General features: G+C 54.8%; 1 protein-coding gene across 7 annotated transcripts in view; it reads right to left on the reverse strand.

Moving 5' to 3' along the window:
• Positions 1 to 10,235: 10,235 nt before the first annotated feature.
• The window catches only part of NUP214 (nucleoporin 214), a 57,007-nt gene continuing 50,329 nt past the window's right edge, over positions 10,236 to 16,913 (reverse strand). For 5 of the 7 annotated variants that reach the window (XM_044439936.1, XM_044439937.1, XM_044439940.1 and 2 more), the window contains 3 exons: positions 13,083 to 13,270; positions 12,427 to 12,451; positions 10,236 to 10,480 (listed from right to left, as the gene is read on the reverse strand). In XM_044439936.1, coding sequence (XP_044295871.1) covers positions 10,447 to 10,480; positions 12,427 to 12,451; positions 13,083 to 13,270 — 247 coding nt within the window. In that variant the 3' untranslated portion in view covers positions 10,236 to 10,446. The remainder of the gene's footprint in view (positions 10,481 to 12,426; positions 12,452 to 13,082; positions 13,271 to 16,913) is intronic. The other 2 variants (XM_044439938.1, XM_044439941.1) reach the window with 2 other exon arrangements.

Consider the following 16,913-nt stretch of genomic DNA (forward strand, 5'->3'; position numbering starts at 1 on the left):
AATGAATGACTACTCTGTGAAAGTCCATGACTGCCATTTGCCATGTTTGAACAAGCTGATCTTTTTGAGGTATTTCCAGGAATTAGGGGTGTCAAATGGATTCAGGTGAGTTGAGATCGGCGCTTTTTTAATGTTAGCATTTGCACGAGTGTGTAGGAGCACGAATGCACGCTTGCATGAACAGGGATTAGCTCGAGCAGAATGGAATTCTGGTAAAAAGCAAATCAGATCTGATTCTCTCGATGAGCAAAGGATACCTGACCATTTGCAAAATGCAGAGTTTTGCATTTGTAAGTCCCTTCCAGGAATTAGAGAGAAACCCAAGTTCTGGGCACTCGGATTGAGAATTCTCAAATCCAGTTTGACAGCGGTGGGTGGGGCTGAGCAGGACTGACCCAACATATCCAAAACTCATATCAACTTCGGTTTGGTTTTAAAGTCAGGCAGTCCAAAAGCCCGGTTCTCAGTCAACAAAATTACAGGCTTCTGTGTGATCCATAATCAAGAACAGGAAATTAGACATCTGCTACTGGGAAGGTCACGAGCACCCAATCTAGGCACGCAAACTGCTCTTTGGAAATCCCCTGCCACCACAGAGCATTTATTCATAAAACACACGCAGTCCTGGGCAACCTTCCCCACGGTGGATCGAAAGTGTTCAGGGGACCACATGTGGATTTTATTCTTATGTTCCCCGAGCATTCTGGCTCTTTCTTTGCCTTCTGGTTTCTCAAAGCTGCTTTCCTGTTTCCTGTTTGCTTTAAAAATGTGAAGATAGCCTCTGAAGGTCTTTTCCTGACCCTGCCTCCCATTGCCTTGGCTTAAAAAAAAGAAATTGCCAAAGCGAGAGCTGTTTGGACACACAAGGAGAGCATCTGGAGATGACAAGCGCAACAAGCACATGTGTGTGTCTGGCTGGATTAGGCCTTGCTGAAAACACCGGAAACTCAATTCCCCAATTATGGACAGTTATAGATAAGACTGAGCGAGAGAATTGCCTTTCAACTCGGTTTCAATAAGAATTGGCCAAAATTGAGAAATTTCTCATTCAGGATGAAATAAACTTGAGAGGTTTAGTTGTAAGTGGGAGAAGGCAAAAGGGAGCGTGTCCACCCTTCTGGTCCTGGGATTTAGGGGCCCTTTTGGGGCTCAGCGAGCACTTGGAATGCTGAACAGCTGGCCGTGGCCGCTTTCACAAAATGGCTGCCAAGGTGCACATAGCTGATTGCAAACACTTATTTCCTAGCAGAAACGCAGGCGAGGCTCAGAGTTACATGCCTTGTCCAGGAGGCTGAGCTGCAAAGCACAAGGACACTCTCTGGAACCCAAATAAATATGGCAGCAAGAGGTGGGGGAGCACCTGGGTTAGCAGCAAGCCAATAAAAGAAAAAACAGTATCTTTAAAAAATAGGAGAGGGACCTGGTGGGCACAGGGAAAAAACTCAGCAAGTGCTTTGAAGGCCCTGGGAGACCTCCCCAGGTAGGAATATTGTGGTCATAACATAATCGAGCTGATTCATTTTGGATCAGCTTGGCTCAAGATGCATAAGGTTCGAATTCAGGAGAGAAGTTGAAATCGGAAGAGAACCTGAATGCAGGAGAGTGTGAGATTGACCGTTGCCTGTCCCTGGGGGCAGACCAGGTTGTGCCAAGAGGTGGTGCCCCACCAGCAGTGAGGCCAGAGTGGGGAACCTGCCCCCTTCCCAGTGACAAGGGCAGCCCTGCCTCTGCAGGCCGGCTGTGATCCAGCGTGGCTGGAGATGCCCAGCCCTGAGCTAGGCAGGGCCCGGCCTAACACTGCCAGGCTGTGCTACTACCGGTGTGTGACCGGAAGCACCCCTCGTGCTTTCCTGTTTCCGTGAAAAACTAATCACAGGACAGATTTCCTCGAAAGCATGAGAGCACACCTGTAGCTGGGCTGAGACGGGGGAAACGACGATTTGGTACACATGAGCAAGACACTGGTCTCCCCAACTCAACTGGGATTTGCAGAGGTCCCCGTCTTCAAAGTGAGTTGGCTCTGTAAGCAGAGCATCCTCCGGGGCCCCTTCTCTGTCCGTGGGGGATGCCTGCCAGGTTTGCCCAGCGGCCCTGAGCAGCTGTGCCTAGCCACACTCTTCATTTCCCAGAATCCCCCAGGGAGAGGCGCGAGCAGGAAATGGGACGGGCTACCTGGTGTGGCGTGCAAGGCCGGTGGAAGAGCGGCTGGTGCGGCAGGGGAGCCGAGAGCTGGGGTGACCTTGGCTGAAGTGCGTGGGATCCCTTTCTCCCTGGAAGCATGCTGTCTCCCACATGTTGCACAGAGCCAAGTTAACCTGCTGCTGCTACTGATGGGGCAAAAAAATGGCAAAGTCAGGGATGCTTGGTAGGGTGGCATCCCGGTGCCATTGCCGATTGCCCCCTCCAGGAACATCCGCCTGCAAAACACCTGCCCCGCCTCCCCTTTTCGCAGAGTTTCCTGCTCCCAGCTGCTTCGGGGATGCAGTGCTAGCCCTTCTTTATTAGCAGGAGCACGAACTCCGTCCCTCGCCCCTCCGCCCCCCAATTCCCTGCTCCCCCAGAGCTTAGCTGTGGGCCACACACTGGCCGAGAGGGGGGAATGATGCAAAGCCATTCGGCTTGGTCTCGGATAGCTTTATGAAGGACTCGCTCCAGGCAGGGAGGAACACAGGGAGACACAGGTGGTGGCCTGGATCGACACAGCGGCCTGCAATTTTGGGATCCCCTGCAGGTGGGGAGCCGGTCGCCTGGCACATGCTGGCAACACAGGACCGAAAGTATGGACCCCAAGGTGGAACAGGAGGGAGAGGCCCCACGGTCCCCGCGGAAACTCTCCTCAGCCCCTGCCAGGAGAGCATGCCAGGGGACCGGCTCCCTCCGTGCTTGCAAGACACACACACAAGCACCTCTCTTGCACTTCGACACTGTGACCGGAGGTTTTGATCTGTGGCCGTCAGCTGTTACAGGTACCTGTTAGGACAGTACCTCTTCACCAAAAAAGGCCAAGAGGAGCCGGATAGGTATGAGAAAGGCCTGATTTGCCCCCATGAGGGGCAAGAGGGGGCACCAGATGTGGAGCTGGGTGAGAAATTGACCAGACCCACATCCTTGTTCCAAGTCGTGCCTGGATGTGTGTTTTAGCAATAAGAACTGGTCTTTGGTCTTTGCAAAAATACTGTGAAAATGTTGTATTTTTTAACATACCAAGCCTGGACACTTAAAAGTATTAAAAAAAAAAAAAAGAAAAAAAATCAATGACTTTGCTTAAGGAAAAAAGAGCAAGGGAATAAAGCAGAGTTTTCAAAAGACAATTGTCTGAGATGGTTTGATTTAAATACTGCAGAAGGCTTAATCCTCTCCACTGTACAGTGGGGTCTTTTGGCTTTGATGTGTTCACCCGGAGGAGCTACCTGGAACCAGACTTCCATCTGGGAATCCTTGGACGGTCGACCTGTAACCCAGGTGTACCCCGCCCCCCCCCACCCCACCAGCTGAAGGTTGGTGTTCATGGAAGCAAGCACTCCTTCATTCAAGGGGGAAAATCTCCCCATGTAGAAAGCGAGATCTCCAGGGGAACATTTCCCTGACATGCTAGCTTTCTACAAGAGGGTGGATTTGCATCCATGGAGGTGCGATCCATCACACCTCAGCTAGAATGGGAGCTGGAAGGGCCCGAGCGTGTGCTCACTGACCTGGGCTCCTTTTCTGTCCCCAGTTTGAGTTGCTTCCCAGTGTCTGGACAGGCCTGCGTTCTCTGCCGAAGGAGCAGCTCCCGAGCGCAAGACCTGGCACCTCAGGCCAGAATAAGGCACAGGGGGCTTGGCAGGTCGAGCGACCCCTTGCTGGGGGTGGCTCCTTCCCTCGGCCCTTGCAGCTGCTGCGGGAGCAGAACCTCCTGCCCTGGCTTCGACATCCGCACCCTTTCCCAGACAGGCCTGCTGGAGTTCCCACCTGCAAGGGGAGAGAATCCCCCTATGCCAGTGATGGCGAACCTTTCAGAGACCGAGTGCCCAAACCCAAAACCCACTTATTTATCGCAAAGTGCCTTATCGCAAAGTGCCAACCCTGCAATAAAACCTGAATACTGAGGTTTTAGTTTAGAAAAAACAACGCACAGCCAGTCCAGGCAAATATCTATATCCATCTCCATCTCCACCCTTGGCAGCGCACTGACCAGCCATGTCATCGCCTGGCGCCGCTACTCCTTTCCGAGCATGCGCATGGCCCCCGTGTGCGCCGTTATCCAATGCTCGGCTGCTGGGGCGATGCTGGGGCGACTCGGCTGGCGTGCCGGCAGAGAGGGCTCTGTGGGCTGTGCCCGCTGCGGCACACGTGCCATCGGTTCGCCGCCCCTGCCCTGCGCCTATCGCCAGATGGCTAACGGGATAAGCTATTGAACCCCAGAAGGCTGGGACGCATCCTTACGCTTTCTGCTCGCATTGTTGATGCCTTGGGCACGAGCGCAGGATTTCAGACCCTGCCCCATGGAGGGCAGCTCAGCCATGCCCACGCCTGTCAACTTCCCTGCAACTTTCTTCCTCTGCTGCCACGCTCCCCGAGTGAAACTCTTGTTCCTGCATCTGAACACAGAAGGAAATGATTTGCAAACCAGAGAGGTACTTGTGGTTCTCTTCTCCCCCACGGTGCAAGGCTGCCTACCTCCCACCAGGCCAGGCTCACCTGCACCCCCCTCCCCTTGCCAATGCCCTGCCAATTTAGACGCACAGAAACACGGGCTTTCGCACTCCCGGCTTCCCGTCCCCAGCTTCTGGGGCTGGCTAAATGGGTTACACAGCACTGTGTGGGATTGCTACACATATGCAAATCTCAAGGCAGAGGAGGGAATGAGTAGCTAGGCACACACAAATGTCAGGGCACAGAAATTAGGTGCATTGGGAAAAATACGCAGATTCTGTGGCAGGTGGCGGGCTTCATGGGGAAAACTGTAAGGCTCCGAGCCGGCAGACCTTCATGGCATTGCTGCAGGAAAGATGGGGAGCGTGCCTGGGACACACCTTGGGGACATCCCTTGGAATGTCTGTGCATGCTTTAATCCTGCCCCAAGCCACCCGCGGGGTCTGCGATCACCAGGGGAAGCAAGGGCGACTTCTTCGCGTGAACCGTGCCACAGTGGAGAAACCATTCTGGGTTTGAATGCCTGCAGCTGCCTGTGCCAAAAGCCCAAGGTGGCTTAGCGTCATGTGAGAACCCCATCATTGTCCATGGGCTGCTGAACCGGCCCCGTTTCATCCCTGTGATGTTTCGGAACACCTGGCCAGGACAGCAGAGGATGTAAATGGCAGCACCAGCGGCTTTGCCACATGTGGCTGTGGCTGATGGGCCCGCCGGAGTCCTGTGCTCCGGAACCAAGACTGGCAGTGGGAGCGGGGACTCCCTGGCTTCCTGTGCCACGCTTCCTTTGCATGGGGTGGTTTTGCGCACGCAATCCCACAAGGCGTGGGAGCTTGTGCGACAGCCCCGGGTGCGGCTTTGCGTCCTCCCTGGGAGCTTTCCGGCAGGCAGCTGGCAGCTGCATTAAAGGCACCTCCCTCCAGATGGATCTGTGGCCACCGCTGGCGCAGCGCTGTAGGGAGGAAAATACAGAAGGAACCGTTTTAATCGCAGTCTTTATGCTTCGTAGGGGCTCAGAGTGGCTTCTGGATGTGCATGGGCCTGCCTCTCCCAGAGTTCAGAGAACATGCTAACCCAATGCTTGGGGCCTGAATGTCATTGTCACTGAGTTGTGAGTTGTTGTCAAAATATGGGTGATGCTGTCTGAATCTGGCCATGCTTGGACCAAACCACATGTTAACTGAGAAGAACCCTACAAGTTCTTATCATGGGTGGTTCATGGTTAACAAACCATGGCTTGTTAGCTTGTCTGGGTTCAGAGCACACACAGAAGTGTTCCCAAATTAGTTCACAGGCAATTCAATACCTTAATCCACTACTCACAGGAAAAAGAGTGAACTGATTTAAACCTTAACGACTTGAATATTTTTTCTTTTCGACTTGGGGAGCAGCCTCATGTTAGTCCTACTTAGAGCAGACCCATTGAAATGAATGGGACTGAAGGCCGTTGCTCCTGGAGCTCCCGTGATATTTCCCAGAGTCACATGCTATGGCTTCAGTTCTCCACACATTCTCCTCTCATGCTCAGGAGGTTGCTTGCTGCCTGCCACAGTCGGTCCCACATCTGCCGACTCTTCACCCAGCGCGCTGCACTTGCGTGTTTCTCCTGATTAGGGAGGTGAGATTGACAGAAGCCATTTCGAGCACAAGCGAGACGGGTTTGCTTAATCCTCTATTAAATGTGTCCATCACACCATGGGCAGATGAACTTGGAATGGTTTGGAACCAGTTTTAAAATCCCAAACTATAAAATGGTATTCTAAAAATTAAGCACGTCGATGAAAATATTGACGCATTCAAAGATTGAAGTGCTACAGATATGTACTAGCTGGCAGTAATTTTATTTGAGGGGCAAGACTTAACCTGGCATCTAAATGGATACGGAGCAGATGTAAGGAAGAGCTGCCTGGAACGGCATCCTACAGACTTCAGGGCCACCAAAGAGAAGGCTCTTTCCTCGGTAGCCAGCCATTGGCACTATTCTGCAGGACAGCACCCTGAAAAGGTGATCCTGGCACCTGAGCAGAAGGGGGTCCTTCAGGGACCTGGCCCTAAGCAGTTAGGGTCAGCACCCACACTCCGACCGGGCCCTCGAAACCATCAAGCCCTCTCGGCAGCCTTGCAGTGCTGTATTTGAAATGACCGGTCCGGGCAAGCAGGTCTGAAGGAGGTTTCCGGACCGCCTTCAGAGGTTGTAATGCTTTGGAAAGATCTGGTGGAAGAGGGCCCTGGGGAGGCTGCTGTGTTTTTCAGAGGGGGAGAGGTGCAATGATTCCCTTCCAGCTATCGGGCAGCTGTCAGCAGCTCCTAAGAGGGGAGGCACAGGGCGACTCCGCTCAGCAGTTCTCAGCCTCTTTGCAGCTTTATAAATAGAGCTCAACCAGACAAGGGTCCTGTGCTCGGAGATTCCAGGAATTGCACTCCCTCTCTCTTCGACCCTAAACGAGTCTGTTTCCACAGAACGGCGGGATCTTCAGTAACACAGAATCAGATTCTAAAATTCCACCGTGGAAGCACAAAGCCTCGTCTCTAGGATTTGCTGTCGGCATTATTAATAGCAGAGGCAAAGAGCAGATGAAAGCAGCCTCCTTCACACAGAAGACGGAGGCCACACGAGGGTTGTGGACATTCCAAGGCAGACGATCTTCGGGGTGGGAAGAACCCAACAAAGTCCTGACAGTGCGCTGGGCACAGAACGCTTCTTGTTTGATTCTTGTCTGGGGAGAGAAACAAAAGGGGGTCTCCACCCGGCAGAGCCCTAATCTTCCGTTCCCCCTTTTCCTGTACATTTACATTTTGAAAACATAAGCATGCGATGCCTTCCAGCAAGCACTGGTTGAGGGGAAAGGGATGGGCCAGGAGGAAGGAGGTGCTCAGTTGGAGACCCACCGGCCTCTCTGGGGCGAGGCGGCCGGTGGCCTGCTTGACCCCATTCCGCTGCCGAGCGAGGCTCTCGCAGGTGACAGGTTTGCCCTGCTCCGTCCGGCGCGCCAGGGACACAGCGTGGCAGCGACCCCTGCCTGCCCCCCCGAAGCACCTGTTTGCTGAAAGTGGGACCCGGGCCAGGCCGAACGCAGAGCAGCTGCCCGAGCGGAATGCTTTTCGGAGACTTTCGGCCTCCGCCGCATTTGAAGCTATAAAAGCGAGAAACTCGATCTACGCGCTGTTCCCCGGCCTCCGGCGTCGCTATGCCGAGCGGTGTCATTCCGGACCACACACCTCGGATGCCATGTGGTTCAGCTGGGGAGGGTCCAGAACTAAAAAGGGGGGAGGGCGTGCACCTTTGGGGATCCTTGTTGGCGTGGGGGGGGCTGTTTCTGCCCATAGGTCAGGTACCTGCGGGGCACGTGCAGGAGCTGCTTGCCACCCCTCCGGTGGCTGGAGCGCAGCGCTGGTGCGAAACGGCCCACCGGTGTCTGGGTTCTGCGTGCCGGGAGCAAACCGGGGCTCCGAATTGGGTGAGAAGTGTGATGCGCTTACGACTGTGCAGATGTGGGGCTCTTTGGTTTACCCGGAACTAGAGTGGGGGGGGGTTGCGCACTTGCTGTGTCCCACAGCCCTGTGGGGCGCCTATGTGAGTATGTGAGAGAAACGCACGAGTGTGTGTGAGAGAGATGGAAAAGGCTCCTGACACGCCTTGCACAGAACGAAAACAGCTTCGCCCACCCCCCAGAGCAAACGGCGCGAGCCGCATCCGGAGGGCACCGCTCCCCCAGTCCTTTGCCCGGTGCTGGTTCATGCCGACGCGTTGGAGGAGCCATGTGGAGGATTTTGAGTCAAGAACCTGCAATGAGCCAGTGTCTATTTATATGATAAGGAGCGGGGGAGAGGACTGATGAAGTATAGTAATACCTGGCAAGATATTTTCGTCCACTCACACTTTTGCACACCTGTTCTGCTTGCCTTTGTGTTTCCAGTGACTTTCCTTCCATGTGGAAAACCTGCCCTGAATTTCAAAGGGACGCTCTTCACACGGCAGGGATGCCCAACATCTTTTGGCAAGGGGATGCCTTTGTGAGCACCCTCACAAAATGGCTGCTATGGCGGCGGGGGTGACCAGTCACGAAATGCTAGCTTGCTAACGCACCCAAGCAGTGAAACACACGTGTGTTCTGTACTCCAAAGCGTGTTCAAACACTCTTCTGCAAGCAGTTTTCTGTTCCAAACCTGATTCACAAGACACACTCATGAAACTTGGAGAAAAGCAACACGGCCAAGAAAGGAAGCACAAAGGGAAGCCTGAGCACCAAATGCCAAATCATGCATTGCAACCCCACAATGATCGACAAGATGCTCCACAGAAGACAATCTCAAGAAGTGCAGACGCAAACTCTGGAAGGGTGTTGCAAGACTGCTATTGTTTCTGTGAAAGGATTACACAGCAACCCGCCTGCAAACGAACCGAGGGACCACACAGTGCATTTTAAAGATTCGTCTTTGCATTCATTGTATTGTCCAGCCTTCAAAATCTCATAGCACACTTTCCTCAGCCTGCATTTGGCTCAGCCCTGGGATAAAATTCACTTAATTCATAAAATACTGTGCCTGATTCCACTCCTGTATGAACCATGTCTCTTCCCTTTCAGCATGGATCCTTTTCCAGGTTTTCTGAAATCCTGAGGACTAGAAGCTATTTTCTCTTGAAAGGAGTTCCAAGAATTCCTTGGAAACTATTCATAGGCTTACACTCGGGGCATGAAATGGGAACCGTTTCTTCCATGTGAAAGAGGGGAGTGGGCAGCCAGGTGTTCTGCACTGGTACAGCCGATCTAAAAGGGCTCGTGGCTCTTTGTACATGCAGCCTGCCTCCGAACAGTCTCTGCAGAATCACCGGATTCTTATGTGAGAACCCTAATGGGCACAGACTCCTCTAGTCCAGCCTCCTCACCCTGGACAACATAACAAAACCTTGAGAGCCACTGCAAATGTGTGGGGGGGGAGCTGCATGGAAGGTGGGCAACCACCCAAGGACGAGCTGAAGGGAGCACGGCTGGGAGGACTGCTCGGCTAGCTGGGGAAATGGAGGAAGTGGGCACTGCCTTCAGCGGGCTTGGCCTGTGGATTACTCACATTTTTCGTGCTCTCACTCTCCCCAGCTGCTCTGCCTGCTGGCTTCTCATTGCCCCCATCCAACTTCCGGCAGAGAGTCCTTATTTTCCAGCCTGGGCCGTCTCTGTCTTCTACTTTCCTCTTTCCAACTCTTTTGCCTTGCTTCTCTTCTCCTGAAGTCCCTGATCAGCCACCCGCTCACAGTCCTCCATCCCTGTTGGCGTTCAACGGAGTGAAGCTCCAGCGGTTTGCGGCTTTGTGTGCGTGCGTGCGTGCACGGCCGGCCGAATCTCCCCCTTCTAGTATTTTGGAGTGGACCATGTACCACAAAATGTTGTGCCAGCTCACCTACCTCCACCGCCACTTGCCTGATGCCTACAGAGAGCTGCTTGTGGTCACCGCCCCCACCTGCCAAATGGAAACGGTGCAACGGGGTCTGCAGCAAGGGAAGGACCGCTCCCCCACCCAGGCCCCCTCCCCAGTGGCAACATGCCAGGCCCCTCAGAAAGAGCTCCCACAACTCACTCATACAACCTGGAAGGGCAAGGGCACCGTCACAGAGAAAATATTTTATTTAAAGAGGAGAGACCACTCCTTTAAAAAAAATAGGCATTTTGTAGGCGTGCTTTTTCTTTTGTACAAAAAGGAAGTCAGAGAAGGTTGGCTGGAAAGTTAAAAAAAAATAATCCCGAGGGTTTACTGTTGCAGGTGTCCGCGTGCCGTTCCTGTTGGTCGCACAGCTGTGCAAACCAGCTCAGCTGCCCTTCAGCTTCTCCAGCCGCTAAACCCAGAGGTGGATCTGAAAGAGACAAGCCAGGAGGACAGCTGGTCAGGGCAAGAGGACCTCTGCCAGCACAGGGGAGCGACGGAGGCCAGAGGGGCTGGAGGCAGGCCCTCCTCCTGTGCTGGTCTGCAGTCCCCCCCCGCCCCCCGGAATACCCAATGGAGCCGGTGGGGAGGGATCATGGGAGCTGTAGGACATAACAGGAAGGGTTCTTGGGTTGCCCGCCCTGCCTTGGGCCAAGCCACGGCCAAGCGACTGGGCCAGAAGCCCCGCCCAAGGGAGAGCGCCCGGCGCTGAGTGGGCTCGGGGGCTTTTGCCAGTGGAGCCCCGGGAGAGCCAGGCCGGCGCTGCCAGGGAGGAGCAGTGCGGACGGCTGCCCCCCCCCCCCCCCGTGGCCTTGCTGGCAGTGCCGCTGCCTCGGGACGCCCTCCGTTCTGCGCCTCGCCTGCACGTGAGGGTCGTCCGGGGGACTGCGGGCCTTTGCGTCAGGTGGAGGTGCGCATGCCGGCTGTGGCCTACCAAGAGGGCGCGGCGCTTCTCACCACAGCCCTGCCCGCCGGCATCGTCTGGACCAGAGGCAGGAGCGGTGGACCTGCTCCGTTGTGCACTCTTGGCCGCCCCCTGTGCAGGCTGCCTGGGCAGGCGCACTGGGAGAGGGGGACGCCTCTGGCCAGGCCAGGCGGAGTGCCTGCAGGTGGTGCTGCAGAGAGGCCGGGCTGGGTCCCACGGCCCAGCTTAGGGTCCCAGCGACCCGGCCCGTGGCAGACAGATCCTCCTGCTAGCCCGGCCCCTTCACCTCTGGCACGAGGAGAAATCGCGGCAGGGGCTGTGCCTCAGCCGAGGGTCTTTGAGCCTGGAGGCTGCGCCGTGCCTCAGAGAGGCCCCCGGGGCTGCGTTTCGGCGAGGGGCGAGGCTGGAGAGGGGAGGTGAAAAACGCCAGCCGGTTGGAACCCAAAGCCTTCCCTAGCAGTGACAGATTCCCAGGAATGGCATCTCGACCTTTGAGAAAGTGGAGGGATGGAGGAGACACACAACAGGAAAGCTGGGAAATGTGCAACGGTCGGTGGTGTGGGCAAACGGGGGTGGCTACCTAGGGAACCTCAGCAGGCAGGATTTGACCCCCCCACATTGCCTGGGGTTTTCATTTATTTATTTAAAACATTTCTATGCCGCCCCCATCGCAACAAAGCCTCGGGGTGGCTCACAACATTCAAAAAAATACAATTAATAATTTAAAAACTGGTACCATCTCGGCTATTAAAATCTATAAATACAATAATAATAAATTAACAGCTAAAATAACTTTTAAATAAACAGGTCTTCGCCTGGTGCCGAAAAGCAAATAATGACGGCGCCAGGCGGACCTCTCTGGGTTCCACACTGATGCCTGGCTACCACATAAATGGCAGGAAAAGGTCTCTTCCCGTGAGCGGCCACTAATTAGTAAGGCCATCATTGTATTAACACTCCACTTCTCTTCCTCTTGCAAGAAAGCTGGTGCTCTCCTTGCCTCCATGCTACCCTAACAACAACAACCCTGTGAGGTGGGCAAGGCCGAGAGTCCAGGAATGACGCGAAGTCGTGCAGTGAGCTTCATGGGCCAGAACCCGGGTCCCCCGAGTCCCAGACTAGCTCCTGGGATAATGCTTCTCACATGCACTGGTGCTGGCGAGTGCCGGTGCAGGACGGGCAGAAAACGGGGAGGGGAAAAACCACCAGTGGAATGCTCGGGGGGAGAAGTCGGCACTGCAGGAGGTTTGCTGCTGCCTCGATCGCCCTAAGCCCCTCGTTAATGCTCTTACAAGGAGAAAAGAGAGCGAGAACAAAAGCGGAATCCTCTCCTGCTGACTCAAAATTCAAGCAGGATTACCATGTTTAATATAGTTTGCTCCGGCAGCAGCTCGTTCCTGCGCACCCGCAAAACACACCCAGAATGTATGAGACAGTGATGAGGGACTTACGCATTAGACGATCCAAAGCCAAAGCCTGCCGGGGGAAAAACGCAAAATTAAAAGGATTAAGCGGCAAACTACATACAAGACATGCATTTCCAAAGCGTCGCGGTGCCCCGTCTCTGAAGCCACGACTAATAAACCCAGCACAGGAACAGAGATCTACCTTTAATTTTGGAACATAGGGCCTGGCCGAGGTGAAGCTGGAGATGGCAGGGACCATGCGAGGCTGGCCCTCTGAACACCAGCCCCCCCTTCCTGAACATTTCTTGACTTCCTACTTCTCGATCCCCCTTGCCAAAAGACGGCTGGAGAATTTCCAGGAAATCAGACTCGGGGAGGCTGCAACCAAGTTGTGGGGCACAGCTTCACAAGCCCAAGACTGAGGCCCTCAATCTCACCCGCACCCTCCTCCAAGGAGAGGTGGTGGAAATGCTGAATGTGCTTTGGGGCAGCCCCAGCCAACTCCCGTCCCGAAGGCAGGACAAATGCCAGGGCCCCCTGCCAGGTTTCGGGGCATTTTTCTCGCTCCAGCACCTTTCAGAGCTCGTCCGAGGCCAGGTGTGGCCCAGCTGCTTTGCTTCCCTGCCTGTTTGGCCCACGGAAAGTGGGGCGGGTGCCCTGCCACCCCAAACCACCCGTCTTTCCTGGCCGGGGTCTCGTACCTCCTCCGCTTGACCCAAAGCCAGAGAAGCCGCTGCCCTGTGTGCCGAAGCCGGTGGACTGTTGAGACAGCGATCCGAAGGTGGGAGTGTTCTGGCTCGCCAGGGTGCCGAACGAGGCCGTGCTTGCGGTGCCGCCGAAGCTGCGGGCCGGGGAGCAAGAGAACACGTCACGTGAGGATGCAGCAGCCCTGCTCGGATCGTAAGGAAAACGCCACTGCACCGGGGCCGCTCCTTGCTGTGTTCAAGTAAGAAGCTTCCGGGGAGCCCACACAAGCAAGGAAAGCGTGAGCACACACCCATTGACCTCCAGAACTGCCAGGCTACAGCTCCCATAATCCTCAGCCTGCATGGCAGCCGGAGGGCAAGGAAGGGCTCCCTGCTTAATTTTCTCCACCTCGTATTGCCCTGCACTCACTCTGTTAGCCTCAGCAGGGGCCTTCACCCAAATCTGCTACCTGAAATCTTTCTCCTCCCTTTCTGTAATCTAGGGAGGTATCCTGCCATTCCCCTGGGGAGGGCCACCGGCCCCCAGCAAACAGCCAGGCTGCCTCGCACTCGCTGCCTGCCAAGCGTGGCTCAGTCCCGTCCCAGCTGTCTTTTCTCCGGGGCTTGAGCCCCCTTCAGCCAGAGGGCTCGACTCAGTTTGGGAGACGGTCTGGGGCCTGCCAAGCTGGGACAAGAGCAAGAAAGCTGTGGTGCAGCCTGCAGCTCTCCCTGCCGGCGACTCAGCCGTCGGAGAAGCACTCGGCCTTCCAGACGGGGGAAAAACCTGCACAAGAGCCAGGACACCACCCCGGAGAGCCCCTGGCACTCTCCGTGGTGCTGAGCCTTGATGCTGGGGTGGCTCAGCACCACGGAGAGCGCCGAGAAGGCCCAACGCAAACGCCCCACTGAGCTAGCCGTTGTGAGCCTTGCCTGAGGTTGGTGGCGGGGGAAGGTGGTGGGGGCCTCGGCCGACCCCGGTGGGCAGCTCCGGACCCCTCCACAGGCCGGCGGTCGCCCGCCCCGATGCACCTCACCCCGCGACCGCACGCACCCTCGCCTTCCCGCCCCTGCCACTGCAGATGCCAGCACGTGCGACAGCAGCCTGGATCTTTCCGTCTTCCTTTTCTGATTCTGTTTCACTCAATTGATTTTAATTGTGGGTGAATTACATGTTTTCAGAAGCGCTTTATTCAGGGGCGGGCGTGTTTTTAAATTACTCCATCCTGTTCACCATTTGCTGAGGGAACCACCTGCTGGGCACACAGGATACAGTCTAACGGATGCCCGAATGAACACACATAAACAGCGTGTTGCTCATTTGGGGCGGGGGTGGGGGGACAAAAGCGTCAAAGTCGGAGGAGGAGCAGAGCAAATGTTTTCCTGCTGGTGATTCATCGCCAGAGATGGCGGCATCCGTCAGACTGTGGGTTGCAGAGGAATCAGGGAGCCCCAAGAGCGCAGCTGGGTTTGGCAGAAAGGATGCGCAAGGCTTGGCTGCCTTCGGGAGAGGGCGGGAGGGCTTAAATCGCGGTGTTTCAGGGCCAGCAAGAAAAACTGAAGCAAGGTGCATCTGAATCGCAGATGCAACTCAGGCTTCCTGTTCGAGGGTGCTGCCAGGTATTGAAAAGGGCGAACAAGGGCACGGATTGGCACATCCTAATTTAATTCTGTGCGACAGCCTGTGTCTGCACCTTGAAAGGGCCCTACCTCCGAAGGGCCACCTGATTTGTAACATGGCACATGCAGCAGGGGAGAAGGGAGGCCTCGGAGGTCAGAAAAAGTTGGGCTGAAAGAGACGAGGGCGGGGGCAGCAGTAAGTGAGGCACACACAGACCAAAAACTAATCCAGGGTGATGGGATGCAACAGAGATAATTGGCTCCCCACAGCTGTATTTCGACGAATGCAGCTAGACAGCAGAAAGCCACGTGGTCTCTGAAAGATTCAGAGTAGCAAAGGAACAATTCGGGCACCTGTTCTGGGGGGTCACCTCTTCACCCCCCCCCCCCGTGCTCTCGTGACACTCCTGCCATGGCAAAATGCGGCTGCCAAACTGTGAGAGGCAATGCAGCATACTGGTAACAGTGTTGGACTGGGACTGGGGAGAGTCAGGTTCTGGTCCCCACTTGGCCATGAAGCGCATTTGGTGGCTTAGGGCCAGTCACTGATTCTCGGCCTAACCTACCTCACAGGGTCGTTGTGAGGGTGAAATGGAAAGGAGGCGGCAGCCCAAGCAACCTTGAGCTCCTTTGCAGGAAAGAAGAAAGGGCAGAGACCCGATGCACACATGTACTACTGCAGTTAACATGGTGGGCATGTCGTGAGCAGAGCCGGCTGGAGCCGGGGGTCAGACTAGATGGCCCGGAAGACCCCTTCCGACTCACGCTGTTTCTATGTTAACGTGGCTATTTCATTCTTGCCACTGGGCCTTGCTTCTATTTGCCACGCGGTTTTGTGAGCTGCCTTTCTTTCAGGGGGGCAGTGCCTGCAAAGTACTTCCACAGCGGGCTGCTGTTCCGACCAGCAACGGGACGGTTTGTGAGGAAGGTAGGAAGCTGCCTTGGCCTTCACTCTGGTGGAAGAATAAGGGGGAAAGCAAGCCAAATTGAGAACTCTGACTCCACCCCGATCAAGGAATGTCAGAAGGGCCTGTGGGATCCAGCTAAGGGCCCATCCGGCATTCTAGTAATAGTGTGGCCTCCGCTGCCCCCAGGAGACCCATCAGCAGGCCAGGAGTGCAACCCTCTACCCATGATGCCCAGCAACTGGTGCACATGGGGACACACTACTTCTGGAACTAGAGGTAGCCTGCAGCCAGCCGTTCGCAGCCTTCTCCACAAAGTGGCCCATTCAAAGCCATCCAGTTTGGTGGCTGCCCCTTCCATCTCTTGGGAGTAAATTCTGGAATTTTGGATTCTTTTCCTAATTATGCCAAATAGTCACTTGGCAAATTTGAATCGTTTACTTGGAGCAGGTGAAAAGGAAGTGCTCGCATTCTGGGCAGGGGGAGGGCCAATACTTCTACTTGTGAAATGAACAGATTAGCTCTCTACACAGAGAAGCCCCATTTGAATCCATGCCTCTGCCAAAGACACGGATTCCGGTTAATGTTCAGCTGTAGGGCTAATATACTCATGCCCAGTTTAGCTGAACTAGTTGCTAGTCACTAGTTACTAAAGAGAACCCTGGTTATTATTGAAAACCCTGGTCAGAATTTTAAAAATCGACTTAAAAAACCATGGATTTTTATCCACTCTGCTTTGGAAGACAGAACATCAAAGAGCTAGTGAAAGAGTTCAAAGGAGGGTTGAGAGGGACTGCTGCATCTCGTGGTGAGGCGAGCCATCTCACCTTCGGCTCCGGTAAATAGGTTTGGCAGGTTCTAAGGGGAGTGGCTTCAAAAACCTACGAAGCCTGTTGGACTGGAGACAAGGGCATGTCAGATGCTGTGTGTGTATTACGGGAAGTCAGGGCTCTCTCGAACTGCTTTTGGCTTTCTCGAAGTCAGTGGTTTTTCTCTAGTGTCGGCCGGCTGCTCTTGTGGTTGCATTTATTCCTCAGAGATGTTTCTGGCCTGCTCTGCTATCAGCAATCAGAGGCGGGCCAGCAAGAGTGACACACACACCGAGGGGATGATGTGACTCCGGCAGTAAATAAATGACAGCCGTGGTAAAAAGCATGGCGGGAGCTTCATTACTACAAGTACCGATGGTAGAAATGACAGCAGCTGCACGACGAGATCGTGGCAGTAGCAGTATCAGTGTTAGCCCGAACCGCGGCAGCAATATTCCTGCTGACGGGATTAAGCACCTAAGTGATAGTAGCAGTGTTATTATTAATAATAAACG

The sequence above is a fragment of the Varanus komodoensis genome, unplaced genomic scaffold (assembly GCF_004798865.1).
Source record: "Varanus komodoensis strain SLA01 unplaced genomic scaffold, ASM479886v1 scaffold36, whole genome shotgun sequence".
In the NCBI taxonomy this organism is placed as follows: Eukaryota; Metazoa; Chordata; class Lepidosauria; order Squamata; family Varanidae; genus Varanus; species Varanus komodoensis.